Raw genomic sequence first — 19,472 nt, forward strand, 5'->3', positions numbered from 1 at the left:
AGACTGTTTTCAAGCGTAGTTAGATTTTTTAAAGTAAGTTGCCTTGCACTGTTTGTTTTTGTTGAACGTTCAACATGAGAATTTTTTTAAAAACTTTTCTCGAGCTATTTCAATAATAGTTTAACATTACTTTTACTTTGTAATTAATTATATTAATATAATAATTAAATTTCTGAGAAATATAATAATATATTGTTTATTATATGATAAGATTAGATAGTTAGTTGCTGTGTACAAGTAAATAGGTCGTAAAATATTTTCTCATCGGTTTTAATTTTGCTATTAATGAAGGTTTAACGGAAGTGGAGTGTTTTTATAAAATTTCATATAAATCAGTGAGGGCTATAAATCTGTTTCTCCGGTTAGGCCTAATAAGTAAACGGTTAATAAAAAGTAACAAAAAAACTTTTTTAATCATAATTATACAACAAAAGAATAATCAGTGTTGTGCTTTTTCCCTTTTACAACAGCATTAACTACGAATTTCACAATTTTTCCAACTGTTTACTCCAGATTTATAAACAATCTTGATTTTTCAATCGATTCGATCTTTGGCGTTCCGGTCATTTGAATTTGAAGAAAATACCTGGTTTTAATTATTCCCCAGAACAAAAAATCGCAAGGCCTCATTTCATATGAACGCGGCCTCCTGAAATTTCTATCCGTTTAGAAACGGAATGGTACGCAAGGATAGCGGGAGTTTATCTCCCTCCTAATCGCAGAGCGTGGACGAATGGACCTAGCTGCTGTCTTTCGTTTATCGGGCGGGTCATTATTTATTTAATGGAAGTTATAGATTTCTGTGTTTTATTTACGGAGTTGTTATTTGCGTTCCGGTTCTTTAGGCCAATGAAAAATAATTGACGGGCTGATCGTGGGAGACTAGGCGCGTATGAGTTTCGTACTCCCGGCGTGATTCCTCTTCAGTCCGTCTTCTGAAGTCCTTTCGGTGCTAGCGGTTTTCGGCCTAGGAGGAATACGCCTTCCGGGGCTCTAATGTTTGGAGGAAGTAATGCGTGCTCCCCTTTCCGGAGGGAGTCTCATGAGCTGGCTGGGGACCTATCGGTTAAGAAAAGGTTTGATGGAGAGTGACCGACTCGAAGCGCATATCCTCCATCTCCCTTTCCAATGTAGGGACGATTTGTTTAGTAGCTTAAAATCTCTAAACTCAAGATATGAATTACCTGTTATTCTTCTACCGAAGTAAGATAACGACAACTTTATTTTGTGGTCGTTGTTTTCACATCAAACATGAAGCCTGATTTAAATTCTTCTCCGTAATTATGTGGGAATTTTTCATGAGTTTACCAATTATACGGTTTAATAGACCGATCGGTTTGAAAAAGGACGGTTCATCAGACCGTACCGTTGAGCTAAACTAATGATTACAGTCTGCTTCACAACGTATGATAAATTCCTCACACATTTCTACCGTTCTGTCAAAATCATTTTACAAAATGCAGCAAAGAAATCTCAGACGATGACATATTTAAACTTCAGTTTGTAGAATTTTACTGGATATTTCCAGCCTGACTGAAGCTTTTTTTTTTATGGTCGGCGTTTGAAAATTCTTTATTAAAGTCTCCGGAATGAGTCGTTTTGTTTCAGAAAATTAAAATAAATCTGATCGTAGAAACATCTTCAATTCCTCCAATTTTTTAAAAATGTTACGGGTTTTTAAATGTTAAAGTGATATGTGAAATTTCGCGTGAGAAATTCCTAATGTGTGAAACCGTTGTTGTAAAACCGTTTTAGCATTTCATCGAATGTTAAATTTAATATCCATTTATAAAATTGAAGATTTTTCTTGCCGCTTACTATTACCTTTATTTTATAATAACGCCTTGTGTAATAATATTTTGGGCTAATTGGATAAAAAATTTCTTTCTGTGGTATTCCATTGTGGTAAAAATTATTTTCTACCTCTATTATAACACGTTTAGAAAAAATAAACATAAACTATAACATTTTATTAATTTTAGAGTGGGATTTATTCAATGATTATGTTTTAAAGAGTTGGAAATTCCTAACTTATCCACTATAGATAATGAAGGTGAAAAAATGATTTCTGTAAAATTACTTATCACAAATAGAAAACTTGTTTTTGATGAATATGTTTACTACTTAAGAAAACAATAGTTATCGACGCTTGTTTTTTCTGTACTACTGTTGAAATTTATTTGTCCAAATAAATTTATTTGAAGGAAAATCTGTAAAGATAGGGAAAAATATGAATAAAAAGTACTTATTTTTCACCGTTATACGATTTCAACATTCTTTTATTTCGTAAGGAGATATGTATATTTAAGAACAGTTTTTTTTTTGTTAAAATTTTCCAATTATCGGTTTCAAAATAGAGGCTGTTTTTATTTTTCAAGAAGATAAAAATTATCTTTCACTGAATCGTGCTTTTTAGTCATTTTTTCGGTATTTACAGCAGAGTTTAATAGTTTCAGTTAAAAGAATGTTTGAACGTCAGTTAAAAATATATATATTCTCATTATAATTCTACGCAAAGAATCAGGAGTATAACCTTGTATAAGATTTTTCCTATGCATTAAGTAATCGTACAGGTTTTTTCAAATAAATTTTAGCTCTTGAAAATAATCCAAACAAAAATAAACTTAACGGGGTAGTAGTTGGGTGGAAACGGGTCAACTTTGTCAACAGAGTACAAACCTGTTGGTACTCTGTTCGTGAATGGTCCGTGAATTTGATACTCTGTTACAACCAAACGCGTTTTCCCATTTCAATGAAATTTTTTCATCGATGTTTCTTGCTATTAAGCAGAACAACATACGCATATTCTATTCCGTCACACCATTTCCGATCTCTCTCCGCTGTTACTAATTAGATAGTTTTCTGCCGCATTTTACTAAAAGTACATTTGTCTAGCATCAGCCGTTTTCAGATCACTATTAAATACTTAAAAACTACGATGCCTTTCGATAAACTTTTATTGTTTTACTTTTGGACTCGCCACAAAAAAGAACTTGATGTTATCGTGAGGAAATTCCAAGACAGTTTCTAAAATTACTCTCTAAAAGCAGTGGTTTACTTGAATTTTGGAATCTGTATACGAATAATGTTTATTCACTTTTTACCTTACCTTTTTGCTTTAAGGTTTTGGACTTTTACTCCGCTTCCGCGATCCGGTTTTGTAGAGGAACATATAGTATACTTATCCTGTGTAATTTTATTTTACCTTCTTCCATTATCGCTCAGATCCAACCCCCTATTTGTACCTCAGATTTCTCTCGAACACTTAACCACACGTAATGTTATTATATGTTTACCGATACGATCATCGTATAGCGTATGCTTTTTTTATCCATTATTTATTAAATATTGAGATTTTTTTTTAAATAATTTTTTTTTTAGTTGCGAACATTTATATATTATAAATTAAAACCCGAGAAATTTGCGAATCTTATACAAAAAAGAATGTTCTGAAAAACTTTAATCTTTTGGTTACGCGTAACGATTGAAACTGAATAAATCCCTTCGTCGTAATACCATGTAATCGTAATACGCGTCATAAGGAAAATTATCACTTTACTGGAAGATGCGCGCGCCGAATTTGCGAAAGAGTTAACAAGAAAGGGTGTGGGTTTCTGTATAAGCGTCTGTTTGGTAGGCGTTAGTTCGGGTAGGTAGTGTAGAACAAAGTATACAGTATTTCTTATGTAGGTGCGCCGCTACACTGAAATATGTTAAGTTAACGTTGTTTAATGACGTCATCGGTTCACTGGAATCTGTATAATAAAGATGAGCGTGTTTTACACTAAAGAGTGAAGCGATAGTTTCTTAGCATCTGTTTAAGCAGCTGGCATATTCCCAGAATAACATCGGCGCTGCTAATTACAGCCTGTTGTTCCTTTTAATACTCGACCAAAAATAGCTTTGCACACTCATGTTGGTGCAGAATTAATCTGGCCTCGACTTTCTCGGTCGAACTATTCGTGTATATTTAGGTATGTAATATACGACTTTGTAAATTGGATCCCCCGTATTTTGTCGACTCAATTATACCAAACTTCGTTTTTGTTTTTATATTTCGAGAAGTGTTTTGCGATGACTTGTTTTCAGATTATACTTTTATTCGATAATTCCTTTTTCTTGGTGTCTTTATTTCGAGAAAATTTATTAACAAGAAAATTCTGTTATTAGCTCAAAATTTATAAAAAGTTGTAATGAATTTTGTAAATAAATTATGTAAAGAATCGGACAAACCTGTACATAATACTTGTATTATGCAAAGTATAATCCTTTTCTTTCGTTACGTACACGTTAAACTGTTATGTAAACGACAAGCTATTTTACGCATTTAGATCTCCGTGTGAGAAAACCTGTAGTTTAACGATTTTGATGGCTTAAAAGTGAAAAATTGGCGTCGGCTAAATCGGTTTGGCACATTCTTTGTAGCGAAAATTCTACGGTTTATAAAAAGAACTGTGCAAAATTCGATACGGTTTTTAATTTCCATGTGTAAGATAAAAAACATGTTGCGTCCATCCTAACGTCATCTGAAGGTGGATGTACGTGCATTTCGACCCTTGAAGACTTGGATCGAGATAAAATTTAGCTTAATAACCGCGGGGCAGTCCGTCCAGTAAATACCGAACTGTATCTTAAACTACCTTGAGACCTTCCTCCTTCTACTGGTTGTTTATTTACGGATAAATGTCTGCTAATTTGCTGTTAATTTAATTGCAAACTCGAGCTTTGATTAAAGAAAAAAACGGATCGCTTTTGTTGCCGCCTACAATTAATAGAAGTTTGAAATTACCGAGTTTGCAGAATCGTCGACTTAAAGAGTAGATTTCCCAGAAAAACTTTTCAAATACTTTTTTCGGTTATTTGCCACCATAGCTTTCTGAAATTTAAACCAAGTTTAAATTAATATTTAAGCACGGACGTTGGAATGACGGACTTCATTTATTTAAGCGCGGACGTCGCCCAAAACATTTGTTTAAAAAAGTAACTTGAACTCACTCGAATTCAGTTCAAGATATATTTTGAACCGGAGTAAAAATTTTAACTTATTCGTAATTAATGGCCAACAAGATTTTCTTTTTTTTTCATTATGTATTGCCGATAAAAAAAAATTATTTTAACTTTATCATTTGCTTAGACTTGTACGTCAAGATCATTATAATATTCTCAGAAACAATTTTTTTTTTTTACTTTTGTAGTGTGAGGTGGATGTAGAATTATTTATTTTCAATGTATTGTCCGAGCGCGACCTTCCATAACGTACTCTTGTACTGGACGTGCTGCTGGAACCAGATACTACAGTTTATCTATTGTAACGTAGAGCGCCGCCGTCCAGTATTTGGATGTGGGAAATACGATACAAACATTCGGAATGTTGGCAGCTCTGTAACAGCGAAATTAAAGCTCTGCGAATGCTTTAGACGTGCATTCGCATGGTGGGGGTTCCCGCCGTTTACCTTCTCCCACCATCCCTTCCATACGCTGGGTTTACTCACGGCATTCAAAGGCCTCGCAGTCATTTTAAAACTACATTGGCGAACAGTGGTGTTCTGGTTTCTCGGTGTTGTCTATTTGACATGAATAGGACTTGAACCGTTGCATGTTATTTAAGCGCGGAATTTTTGTTTTTGCTTATGGACTATGGAAAATATCAATAGGAAAAACTGGTTGTTGCGTAACGGTGGTGTTGTAGTAACAACTGCTTTCAATTTGATTAACAAGTTAAAGCCACGCCAAAAACCGAGCAAAATGAAGGTAAGCGAGCGTATTTATGAATTGTCAAAATTTTTGTTTTAATAATTTCAAATTTATTTAAATGTTATGTAACTACTCCGTACTTATTGTATGCAAACAGATATTCATTACGGTCTTTGGAATTAATTTAATAGTAACATTAATAAATAGTTTTTAAAAATTTTTATATTTTTATTTATTTTTTATGAAGTATTTGGTAAACTTATTAACAGTAATTCTTAACAAAAGGAGCATCAGTGGGTGTGTTGTGAAAAGATTTTATCTGCTTTTGAATTCCTTTTATTTTGAAACCTGAGCAAAAAGTACCTTTTTAAAGATTGAAACGTGTTGTTGTTTTTGTTTATTTTTTACTTCGTTTTTTTTTATTTTGCAGTACTATAATATATATATAATAATTAATTGATTGTAGGATTTTATTTTTCATTTTAAGTAATAATACTTATCGTTTATTTATTAAATTATATTTATTTTATTAAACTTTCCTTATTTCATTATAGGGAAGTAATAAATAAAATATTCGATAATCTAAAATTAGCGTTTATTTATAAATTACAAGGCCAATATAAAAGTTATTTATTTGATATTCCAGACATGCTTGCCTAGTCTGTTATGTAAACAAACAATTTAGTATGCAGATTTATAAATTTTATTTTTATCTCTAAACCATTTACTTATGATTTCGTTTTTGTCTTGACGTGTTTTGTTATTGAATTTTGTTTGTTGAACTGTTCTTATTTTTATCATCACGATTATAGTTATTATATTGATGTAATTTTTCTTGCGTGCTTATTCATTAAAAATTCACGCTATCCTTGCCTGTTGTTACGTGATGTATCTATTTGAAAGCGCCCTTGTATCGCTATTGAAATATATTTTTGTTAAGAAATCGTATTATTATTGAGATTTTTAAAGAAAAGTTTTAATATCTTGATTTCATATTGCGTTTTATTGATAATCCGTTATGCATTTTAGCTGTCGATTAGTGCTTTAATTCTTTAAGAAAAACCAGTTTTTCTACCCGTATTTTGCATTTCTTAAATTGCTGACGTAAAATTTCATTAACTGCTGTGTTCTGGCGTGTGCAGTATTAATATTATAGGTCGTTACATCTTTTGATAAATACCATAAGGATTTATCGTAAGATGTTTCCGAATATAAGAATTTTTTAAGTTTATTCGAGCTGTAATGTCGAAGTAGTACCGTTTATTTTTATTGTAATTATATAATTTATTTATATTTTTATATATGTATACTATTAAACTTTTCCTCATGTAATGTTACAAAAAGTTTACATTTGAATAATAAACGAATAAATATTTCGGTAACGTGCTTTTTTGATTCATTTAAGTACTTTTTGACTACGTACAGATAAATCATAACGGACTAAAACTCAAACTTTTTGGAATTTTCTTTTTTGAAGCGTTAAATGTCCTTTTATTTTTAAGAAACTAGTAGTCGTTTTATTAAAAATTAAGTTGATTTATTACTGCCTTTTTATTGCTTTTATAAATCTGTTAAATCTTTAAAATTATGATTATCAGTTTACATAAAGGTTTTTGTGTTGTGATGTCATTGTACATTTATGAGTTTTTTTTTACTTATTAAGTAATTCCATGTGTTGGTAAAATATTAGTATTATTCTAACGTATGTTTTTTAGGTGTAATGTATAGTTTAAACAATATGTAAATGCTATGTTGGTTTTTTTTTTATTTACGCTATATTTACATTGTTTTTGCTATTGCAGTTTTGTCTTTTGTTAAGTACAAATATATAATCTGTGTACACATGCGCTTGTATTTTTGCGCTCAGTAATTACAGATTAAATAAATTTATAGATTGTTTATGACTGTACTTTATCCCTAACAATTTAAAACAAACAACTTTTGTTTGTTTTAAAACTAATTTTCTTTCATAATTTATAAGCCGAAAGCATTATTTGGAAACGAGTTAATATTTGCCCGATGGTTTTTGAACTTAGGTCGATCACCATAATTAGAACGTTTTTTCATAGTTGGAACTTCCAAAGTTAGGTTTTTCGTAGAGGCCCTGGCGAACGAGTTATGTTAACGGGGACTGTCTGTCCCCGGCGATTTACGGACATATGAAGCCGCAGGTACATTCCTTACCAGAACGATGGGCGTAGCTGCTGTTCTGGAGACTTCCAGAATGTGGTATGAATTGATGATTTCTTTTTTGATGTTTAAAATCTGCTTAAACAAATTTATTTTATTCCTATCTCTTGGATTGAAAAAAAAGGGATTTTTTATTTAAGGTATGATTATTTTTTTCTTTGAAACCCCGTTTTTTCAACCAACCAATGGTTGATTCCAATGATGGTTTTTTCAACCAATGGTTGATATAAAAAAAATTAACTTTTGTAGGTTTTAAGCACATGTAAAGAATCGTAGGAACTTTATACAAATCGGATATTTTATTTAATAAGAATGTTATAGCGATATTTTGTTTTTTCGAAAAAGCTCCCGCATTTCCACTTCCAGGGTCCGATTTTGGCCGTTAACGAACTCGACCGAGATTTTGGGACGAGTTCTTTTACGGAACAATTTGAAAATGATCTGCACAAAATTACGGCAGTTAACGTTCCACAAGGAAGTAAAATATGTGTGTGATATATATATAAATGTTTGAGCTGACTGTAGTTTTGGGGTCTGAGGGATGTGAAACACCCTCGAAATATGTCGAAATTTTCCGGAAGTCGAATCACGGTGCCCATTACAGTAGGTAGCTTTCTTATGAAATTACCTAAAATATACTAAAAAGAATAACCTGAAATTAAAAAAAAAATTATCAAGTAGCTTAAATTAATAATCCAACCTAACTTGTTTTTTCGACTTGTCCAACTGCTAATAAATTCCAACATTCTAGGAAACCGAGTCTAAACGCGGCGTTGTTTGAATTAAGCGATCTTCAGGTAATTTGTTAAAGTTTTGACGTAGCTTTGACGGTCATTATATTAGACACTCCCTCATGCTCTATTCAGGTATTTAAAGTATTGTAGAACCATCGGTTTAATAGAAGATGATGTTTATCTCTTATCTCTAAAGAATTTGTTGCTAATTTCAATTTTTATTTTTCTACGTTTACCCACATTTAAAAGTTTTGATATCGCATAATAGTATCCGGACACCCGAACTGTGAAGTATAATTTCCAGACCATATGAAATTCAGGCCATTTTATATCTACAGAATTATATATGTATCGTTAGAGCTGTATTGTTAATGATTTTTATACTGTACATTACTTTTGTTAAAGGTAAATAAATAACTTTTTATTAACTTAAAGTATTATTGCCTGTATGACGTGTTTATATTGACGTAATGATACAACCGTTTGTTAAAGAAATAATTAAACTTGTTGGAATACGTAATTGTATTTTTTTATTCGACACGTTCTTCTAATAATTTTACATTTTATTTTCTAATTGTGGTATTGTATTTGATAAATTATTTGTTTTGGCTTTGTAACGTTTAGAGCAAGTTTTGCCCGTTTTATCTTTCCATTTTATTAGCGTTTTTATCTGAAAATTCGAATAAACTATAAAGGAATTCGTCCAGGCACTTTTACAGACTTGCACAATTGTAATAGGGGAAATACCTCTAGTAATTTTCGGCGGTTAACTTTGCAATCTTCAAACATCTCTGAATTTATTTGATAAAAAATTTTTCTGATAGTTTTCAACAATAAAGATAAATAGTGACTGTTGATACGCTCTGAAAATTAAAAAAGAAACTTTTTTTTAAAGAATTCAGTTTTGCAAAAGCAATGATGTGTATCAGTCGACATTTCTTCCTCCACATTCATGTGTTCGTGGTACAGACCGCTTCTTAAACGATTTATGATCAATTTGTAGGTCTGCCGCTGCTTGGAAGCGGATAGTTGAAATGTAAACAAGTGATAGCAACCGGTGTTTGCGGTACGGGCTTTGTACATCGCTACTTTTGTTTGTGTCGACCCAGGCTAGGTTTTAGTCGAGCGTCTGTGTCCGCTTCGTATAATAGTTTAAAAACTGTAGCCGTAGCTCTTTATGAAGGCAGTGGTGAATGTATGCCTACACTGTTTCATATGATACAATTGATAGTTTGCCGTCACTCTACTCCTCTTTGTTTTTCTCCATCCCTCCCTCTTCTTCCCGCTCACCCTCTCGTAATATCCGTTTTCCTGCTTTTACTTATTATTATATATAGAACTACATACAAGTGCTGTAGATTACTCTGTTTTCATTGTACTGAATACTGTGTGTATCTTCGGTTTGTGTTTGAAAGTAAAGTAAAATAAGGGAATTTCGCAATAATTTGAGGAAATGTGAATTTTAATAGATATTTCATGGAAATTGATATCAAACTGATACATGTATTTACTGCCGGGTGGATCGGAGTGTTGCTATTTGTCATCAGGTTACCTTTTTATAAAGAATCTTTCTTTGTATTAATAGCATAACAAATCTTTTTCTCCCGTACTCTGGATTAAATTAAAATAATAGCAAAAAAAAAAATTATTACAATTTAAATTTTTTAAGTGTATTATATTCAGCCATTTTTTTAATAGCCTATCTTAATTTTATAATAATATTAATTTTCATTGTATATTATGTTATTGTAATGTTAATCGGATTTTTATGTGGATACCGGTATTTATAATAGTATCTTTTAGAATCTAATTTTTATTCGCTGTTCCGGAGGAAAAAAATAACAAAGGCGTAATTAATAAGTTGCTGATCGTGAAAAGTTTTTTCTCGATTTGCAATGAAAACTTGTTTTTACTATAAAAAAATCGTTTTTATTTTTTCTGCCGAGAGTGATTTTTTTATTAACAGAGGTTTGTTCCCTTACGTAATTTATCGGACGCAAATAAAAGCGGTTAGATTAGTAAACTACAGTTTATGATGTTTCGAGGTTTATTTTCGCGTACGCTTATTTTCACTGTCCGTTCAATTTCATTCCAAACACTAAATTTCTAGGACTATTCTGTGCTAGGTTTTCCGTTATAATTTTTTTGGAACGATCGATTAAGTATAGAAATAGTTCCTTGATAGTTAATAATAATTGCAAGTCAGTATAATTTATTACCGTGTTGAATTAAAATTCGTACGGGTAAAAATTTGAGACGGGAAAAGCAAATTCATTACTTAATGCCCTGCTATAAAACTGTACAGTGTAACTGTATGATAGATACTATGTCGATGGTTATTTCCTGTTTCGTAAGCCTGCCCCCATTTAATCCCTACCACCGTTAAATTACGTTGAACTTCTCATATCCTTAATCTTATCCAGACACTTGACTTGCTTATCTTTTTATCTGTTGTTATATATATATTCTGATGTTGACCTAATATTCGTATTAGGTCAGTAGTAGAATTATTTTTGTTAAATATATCAAAGTATTTGAATGGTATAGTTTGTTATAGATGAAGAATCTTGTTTTTATTTTTGTTAAAATATCTATTGTAATGACCGATTTGTGGTAGTTATTACTATGTTTATTGGTAGCATTAAATTAAGATAAATTTATTTACTGTTTATTTATACTGCGTATTTCATTGTTTACGTATTATATTTGTTGTAATTTTAAATGTCCATTGTCCAATTACTATTCTGTTCAATAACCAAAAAGTAAATGATTCGTTTTATTCATTAAAAAGTGTTTTTTTTTACGTTTTCTCCAAAAAACTGGATCAGAAATAAACGGCACGGCTTGTGTCTGTTGAATAATTCCTTGTTTGAACTAGTTCAAATATGATTGATTTAAAAGCGACAATTATCTTTTGATTTAATATGTGTGTGTGCGCGCGCGCGCGCGCGTTTATAGCGCCGTTGGTATTTCAGTTTTGTAGCTACTTTACGGATCTCCTCACGGTCGGTCTCGCCCTATGTCTAGACCACATCTGCCATCACAGGTGTTTTTATAATGTGAAGTTCATTCTTTTTGTAATAGAAATTTAAAAAAAACTAAAAAAAAACAATGAAACACGCGTATGTATGTTGGATCCGGTTGATGTATTTGTTTCATAACATAATAGTTATAGTTGATTTAATGCTTAAATTAGGAAAAAATAAAATATAAAAGAATTAGGATTTAAATAAAAATATAGTTAAGTCACAAGAAAAACTGCGATATTAATTGCCTCGAAGAATTTATCTGTGAATGCTACTGGTGACCTAGTAAAGCGTGCTGTCTTGAAAGATTTGGAACTCAGCCCACTTAGAAATTGGGCGCACCCGTTTTTTTTTAAATATTTACTAACGAATATTGATAGTATATATATATATATGTATATATATATATATATATATATTAATGTATCTTCACCGGAAGGTCAGTTAACGAGTATGATTGCCGACCAAACGATGGGCCCATAACTGATATTAGTAGATTTCGGATTAATTACTGGATGAGAGGCTCATTAATTTTGTTTCGTGGAACAAAGTGATGTTATGCTATACCAAAGTTTTATTGTACGAGGTGTAGCCGATACGAAGAATTATGGTGTTGAGCCACGCTGACAGATAGATATCTGTTACACGTAGGCAGATATCGAAAAGTTATTTGTAGTTACAATTAGTCACGTAGCGTTTATTTATATGTTACTGTTAATCGAACTGAATGTATTTTATTTCTAATTTGTAATCGGCTGCGCTAATATCATCGTTATCTTAAATTGAATTTTTTAAATATTTTATTGTTAATCCACCTCTTTATATCTTTAATGTAACTGTTAAATTGACTAGCGGTCATTATTAAGATTACCGTAATAGTTGTGCGTAGTAGAGTTTCCCTGGCGATACGTAGCCTAACTCGTTCTGTTTTTCTCTTAAATAACTTTGCGGTCGACTCACCGCGCTATGTGGTCTCTGGAATGCGGTCCTGAATTAACTACGTAGAGTATGCGCGCGCGCGCCATCGTTTACTCGCTCGCTCTCACGCTAGCTCGCCCGCTGGCTTGCTCCTGCGTACTGCCACCGCCACCTTGTCGCAAAACCGCTCACTCGTACCTTTCTATGAGAATAGTGTCGCAAACTCTGTTTGACCCCATTATGTTTGCATTCCGATGTCGGCCAAGGTATTCGAGACACAATGTGTAATTTTAGTACTGTATTGTGCCGCGATTAAAATAAATAACTAGAAAAAAGCTGATAACACAGAATTTGCAAAAAAATTACGCGTATAAAATAAGCTTATTATAAAATTCCAGTACCGTTCCTTTACAATATAGTATCGGATATAGTTTACAATTCTGCCGTTAGAAATGGTACAATTAATCGCTTTTCGGTTTTAATAGGAAAGAAGCGAATTTCTTGTTTTTCTACTGATATAACGAAGTTTAAATGACGTTCGTGCTGTGTACAAAGTTTATAATAAATCGCTTTAAAATACTCGAGGGACTTGTGTGCGTACAGTACATTTATTTTTAAATAGTATCCGTTAGAAAAACAATTTTTTTACTAAATGTAGTGTAGATTTAGTTTATTGTAAGAAATATATACCATGTCCCGGCAGTCTTATTATTGCTCTATTTTATTAACCAGAGAACTAAATAAAACTATTTTTTTTATTGTCACTTTTAAAAGTAAATGTTAATTATTAATGTGTTAGAGATTATTTTTATCAGAAATATGAATTTTTTTGTGTTATGTATAAAATTGTGTTATATATAAAATTGTATAATTAATTTAGTTAACAAAATTTTTTGATAGGATAATAAACATTTTATATCCATTTTACAAAACTATTACGTAATTTTTTTATTCCTGTTTAATATAATAAGGGATTAAATTTGATTATATATTTGTTTCTTGAAGCGTTCTGTTTGTTATCTGTTTACTGGAATTTATGCAGTTTAGTTACACGAAACAAATTATTAAATAGAAATATGATTTAAACTTCTTAAGTTCGACTTAAATGAAGTCAAGTGTATAAGTATTTTTAATTTAATCTATTTTTCAATTACGAACGAATCTGTTAATATTTCAGTAACGTGGTTAGTATAAAACGTATCGGGAAGAAAACTAAAATATTTTTTAAAAATAAAATTTTGGGGAAAACAACCTTGAATGTAATTTTTTGATGAGTGTCATTTTTATTAGTGTGCTATCACTCTTAAGTTAATTTAGCTTGGAGATAGTTATTTACAATAATTTTTGTGATGAATACTTTGTAAAATTGGCAGAATAGGTATCTTGATAGTAATGTCATATCTTTTATCGTATGTTATTAAGCGGGAATTTTATTTAAGAATGCCATGAGAAATAATTAGTGACCTCCTCTTTCTTCATTAATATACCGCCATTATAACTTAATTGTTATTCCAAATGTAAAGATTATAATGTATGTGTAGAATCGAGCACGAGCAGAGTTAATGACTATTATAGTATAATAAAGTCCGGTACAGTATATCGTATATAGTAATGAAGCGGGGTCAATCGCCTCTACACTGGCCCTCGGTCCCTAACCTCAGATCGCTAGTCCACCCGTCCGTCTCGTATAGAAAAACAATTAACATTCAGGTTTTGATGTTAATGGCCTCTTGCAGGAAATATTATAAATGTCTCCTTTGTTTTTTCCTTAGGCCTATTTTTTTACTACTGTCGGTAACAACTCGTGGTATTCCTACTTCCATCCTCTCGCGTTAAATATATTTTCTTTAACATGAGATATCATTATTATCGGTCTCCCTTTATTATCGTGTTTGTTATTTTAATAATAGAATCGATTCCGTAACATATTATTCATATTACATCTTAATCGAGTAAGGTTTCTTAATGTAAGTTTTTAATCTGATTCAAAGGCTTAAAAGTACTAAAAACTATCGTAATTTTATCTTTTTATTTTTTCCTCGTAAGGAATTTCTTCATTTTTAGACCGAATTCGTGCGGTGTGTATGATATTCATAATGAAAGGAATTCGCTCGGAAACGAGAAAGTAGTTGCAAGAAGATATCGGAAAATAATCGTAATTCGGCCTAACTTTTTGTACTGAAAGTTCTGTTGTATCAGCGGAAAGGAAGATGCGATAATCTTACGAACATATTGGAGGTCGACCTTCTTTTTTCTGTAATCAGAATGTTTCAGATAGGTTTGTTTAAATATTTCAAATTTTGCGGAGCTCATAGTAAATCATATTCCTGATCTTCAAAAAAAAAGCAGAACTCCTTGGATTTTTTTACTCCCACCAAAAAACAAAAACAAAACACAATCATAGTTCGGTGTGATAACTGTAAAAACGTTTCTTTTTTAGTAGGTAGAGATATTTATGGAAATGACTAAACCATACAAAGAATAATAATTAGTGTTATTATAGATTCTTTTACCTTGCAAAAAAATTACCGTTTTTTAATCTTTATTTCTTTCAAAATAACGCACTTCGTGCCTTTAACTATTATTGTTTACGAGATTCGTTTACTCAACGTTAAAGAAATATGTTGGAAAATCTGAGTTATTATCGATCTGGAAAAGAGGTATCTGTTAGTCGTGACGTAAGTTGAAATAAGTTGTATAAGGGGGTATACGGCTTGTAACGTTTTGTAGGAAGTAACAAATTTAATTCTTTTGGATGCAAGGGTGCGACGCTGTCATTCCGCCTCCTACTAGGTGGAATACTTTTATAATAAACTTTACTGTAAAAAATGAAAAATAATTGATTTCATAAATTTATTTTAAAAATATTTTCTGTATACTATTGGTTATTAGAAAAAAATTTACAATTTTTAAAGGAAAACTTTTCTGGGCAGCTATTTTAAAAGTATGAGGTTGACTACCGACTACAGATTTTTTTCATATATATTGACCTCGTACTCTGTAATTAAGATTACTTTCACCGTGAAAATCAAGTCGATTATTTGAAGTAAATGAGATATTCTATTTTAGTCAAATAGTAGTTAGCTTGTTTGTTCGTAGTAATTATTATAGACGCAAAACACTTTGTTAAAACTATTTTCTAATAAAAAATTACATTACACCAAAATTTTGTTATTCACAGTGAAGATATATATATATAATATTCCCATGATTTATTTTGATGGACTTTTAACTGTTGTTAGAGGTTACGTTTACACAATATCTATTCTATTTGCAATTTTTATTTTTTATCTTTATTTGCTTTTATCAATATCTTTTCTATTTGAAATTTTTATTTTTTATTATTTTCCTTTATCCGTACTATAAACGTGGTGAAATAATTTGTTTCAATATATTATTGTTTTTTTTGTAGCATTAAAAAATGTGTAGATAAGCCAACTTTTTGTTGTTGTTTATTTAAGATGTGTGTCTGTAATGATAAGTGTGTTCAACAATACACACACACACACACTATATATATATATAGCGTGTGTGTGCGCGCGCGCGTTAAATTTTTTTAATTGAAAGTTAATTAACATGACAATTCATGATTTGCTTTATATAATAATGTAGTACGTCTTACTGTGTTTTTTTCATTGACTGGTTATGAGTGATGTCTTGTTTTAATGTCTTGTGTTAATTAAAAATAATAATGAATAAACAGACGTAAGTTATGTTTATGTAATTTAATCTTATTATGCAGAGTACTTTATAATTTCAAATCAAGAATTATTTGAATATTGATTTTTCAGTTTATCGTGCTTACGCATTAATATTATAGTGTATACTCTTTTATTATACGGCATTATAAAATATGAGGTGTTTTTTCCTTCCATTACACGATAGGGAATATCGTTCTATTTTTAGTTCTTCTCATGATCTTTGTTTTTTGTTCTAATAAAAAGAAAAGCATATTTTAGTTTTTTTTTCAGATTAATTCATTGTTGTTTACTGTACCTGTGCAATGGAATGTCGTGTTTACTAAATTTTTAATTTCTTTGTCGTTTTTATATTTTTTTAGTTCTCTGTTAGCGCACAAAGCGCATTCGTTTTTTAAAAATTTTTATTGATTTCCGGACAATCTGTAACGGTAATGGTAAAACGGTGTATTTGTGACGTCACAATTATTCCAGTTAGTTCATTCGTTAGCCGTCTGTGTTCTTTATTAACTCTAGGCTTGGTGCTGTCGTTCGGTCGGTATCGTATTGCGATGAACACATTTATTTATAATATTGTTTTATTTTTCTTTCGTGTCCCGTTTTAAATAAGATGTTTTATAGAATTTTAAGAGTCATCCGTGAGACTACAAATGTCGCGGCAGAAAAGCTGTAGTACCCGTGTTTTATATATATGGTTAATTTCGCTAGAAAATTGTAATAAGCTTAAGTTTTTCTTTGAACGGACCTTTTTTTTAGTATAAATTGTTATCGGAAGTTTAATTAGAATCTAGTTTTAACTATTTATCAAAATTGGCATCGATCGAAATGCAACTGGGTGAACATCGTTGTACTACTTAAAAGGAAGAGGTCGGTAACCAAATTATTGATTTACCGCGGGGAAATTCGATTGTTGTATATATGTCAACTTTTCAGAACCATTTGTATTTATTAGTTAAATTATTATTTTTTATTTGTATATATTAGCTCGATTAAACGGATGTAAATTCTTTACATAATAATCGTGTAAGGCTGGCTACATTTTTGTTTCGTCGAGTTCGATCTGTTGTAATAGTAGACACATTCGTTTAAATAACCTCTCTGGGGGGTAAGATGGCCATTTCTATTAAAGCATTATTATTAAAGCAGAGAAACCGAACCGGGTAACTCTGATATCCGGTTCATATTTATTTTTTGTTATATTATTATTAATACTTTTCGAAACTTTTATATTTCTGGCTTTTTTTACTGCATTTCTGTTTTGCTCGGTTTCCTACAAAAATTCTTGAAAGTTTTTCGTAATTGGCTATAGTAAGGCATTATTTTTAAATAGTTTATTCTAACCGAATAAACTTATTCTACTGAGGACGTTCGTACGACGTAGTTGTAATCGTGTAATACTTAAGGCTTCTTAAATAAACAAAAACAAATGTGAAGAGTATTTGCACTGATTCGGCGGGGTTACCGTGTTTTGTTTATTTGTGTTCGTTTGTATTTCTGTTGTTTTCGTCACCAAGTAGGTCATTCCGGTGATGAAACTTCGCGTAGCGTTCCTTTGAAAGCGTTTTAATATAGAAGTGGGTGGGAGAATGAGGAGGAAAGAAAGATTGTTTAATTTGCCTTCTGTTCGTTCCTTCCTTTTTCAACCGAGTTATGATTTATTTACGTCGTATTTTTTCTTTAATATTACAGCCCTTTCACTTGTTTGCATTACGAATTTTCCTTTCGTTTAAATGTTTTTTATTTATTTTTTATTACAGAATATTTTCTTAATTTATAATAAGTTTTTTTTTATGAAATATTGAAATTTAGTTAGAGAATCTGGTACGTCTACTGTTGGATTCCCCTTTTCTCTGCGATTTATTCGTTAAAATTGTTTTTTCTTATGATAATTAAAATTTGTTCGAGTATGTATTTGTTATTTACAGCTGTCTTAAGTTTTTGAATATTTTCTGAAAGAGCACAGGAGGTTAAACGTAAACTTTTAAAAGAACCTAGCACAGATCGATGTATCATTTCTATTGAATTTGTTAATTATAGGCTATTGTATACATTAACTTTCTGTATTCCTTTGGTATTTTCACTTGGACCTGTTTTTTTTAGCTACTTGGGTGAACATTTTTCACGAATCCGGTTTCACTAAAAGATGAAATTATTTGGGGTTTTCAACCAGGATTAAAAATCTGGTTACGGTACTGTCTGGGAAAGATAAGACCGAATCGTAAAATTCTGATGACAACATTCATTGCTACGGATGTATGTTTTATTTAATAAAACCTAGGTGTACAATTGTAAAATCCGTCAAAAAGAAACTTGTTAATTCGTGGGCCGTTGAAAGCTTAGATGAGTCTTTTGTTGAATTTGTAATAGCTTTTTTATGTATTTCAACCCAAACACGATCTCTTTTTCCGTGTTTTATCTACCTTTTGTATTTTTGTTTATATAAAGTAATTTATATTTTAATATTAATCAAATATCATACTCTTATACGGCTTTTGTAGTGTTGTAGTTAAATGTTTTAATCTAATTTGTGAAATTTATATTTATTACTTGTGATCAGCAGCTATTTTCTACTGTTTTTTTTTCCTATTAAAAGTTGATTTATGTATCGCAGTGTTGCTAGGAGGAATTACGAATTTTGTTTATTTTTACGCCTGACATCGGCAGTATAGAAAGTAGGGAGTAACGATTGTAGAAAAGCCTACATCCGTGTTATATTTCAAAAGTTTAATTCCAATTTCAACATTCAGGGAATTTCTCAAACATGGTACCGCTATGTTAAATAAATAAATAAACAATTAATATAATCCACTTTAACAGCGCGTTGAACTTTATATGCAACGTGGTGGTAAGGTGGATTAAGTGTTAATTTATTTATTCAAGGAATTGTTTACTAATTTTTTTGACGCATTATTTCTTTTAATCGGGTGAAAATTAGTTTAACCATTCTTGCATGATTTCCTTACTATTTTATATAAAATTATGTCATTAATATTCTGTAAGTAAACATATTTCTTTTCATTCGGAAATAAAATTTTAAATTTTAATTACTGCCACTTTTAACGGACACACTGTACATTTTGTCGGTAAGGTGTATTAATTAGTTTGCATTTAAAAAATGCAATAGTTATATTTACTTTATATTAAAGAAGTTTTTATTGCCGATTACAATATTTTTTTTTTAAATAATGTTTTCTGTTTATAATTTATTTATG

General features: G+C 30.8%; 1 protein-coding gene across 4 annotated transcripts in view; it reads left to right on the plus strand.

Annotated features, from left to right (window-relative positions):
* Nucleotides 1-19,472, plus strand: part of Pdk1 (Phosphoinositide-dependent kinase 1) — a 391,841-nt gene that overhangs the window by 338,152 nt on the left and 34,217 nt on the right. Inside the window, exon 1 of one of the 4 annotated variants that reach the window (XM_075367937.1) lies at nt 5,265-5,751. The exons of the other annotated variants lie outside the window; for them this stretch is intronic. Within the exon in view, the coding sequence (XP_075224052.1) occupies nt 5,638-5,751 (114 nt within the window). The 5' untranslated portion in view covers nt 5,265-5,637. Of the gene's footprint in view, nt 1-5,264; nt 5,752-19,472 lie in introns of those variants that run through there. 4 annotated transcript variants of the gene reach the window in all.

This window comes from Lycorma delicatula, chromosome 6 (genome assembly GCF_047948215.1).
Source record: "Lycorma delicatula isolate Av1 chromosome 6, ASM4794821v1, whole genome shotgun sequence".
NCBI classification, from domain to species: domain Eukaryota; kingdom Metazoa; phylum Arthropoda; class Insecta; order Hemiptera; family Fulgoridae; genus Lycorma; species Lycorma delicatula.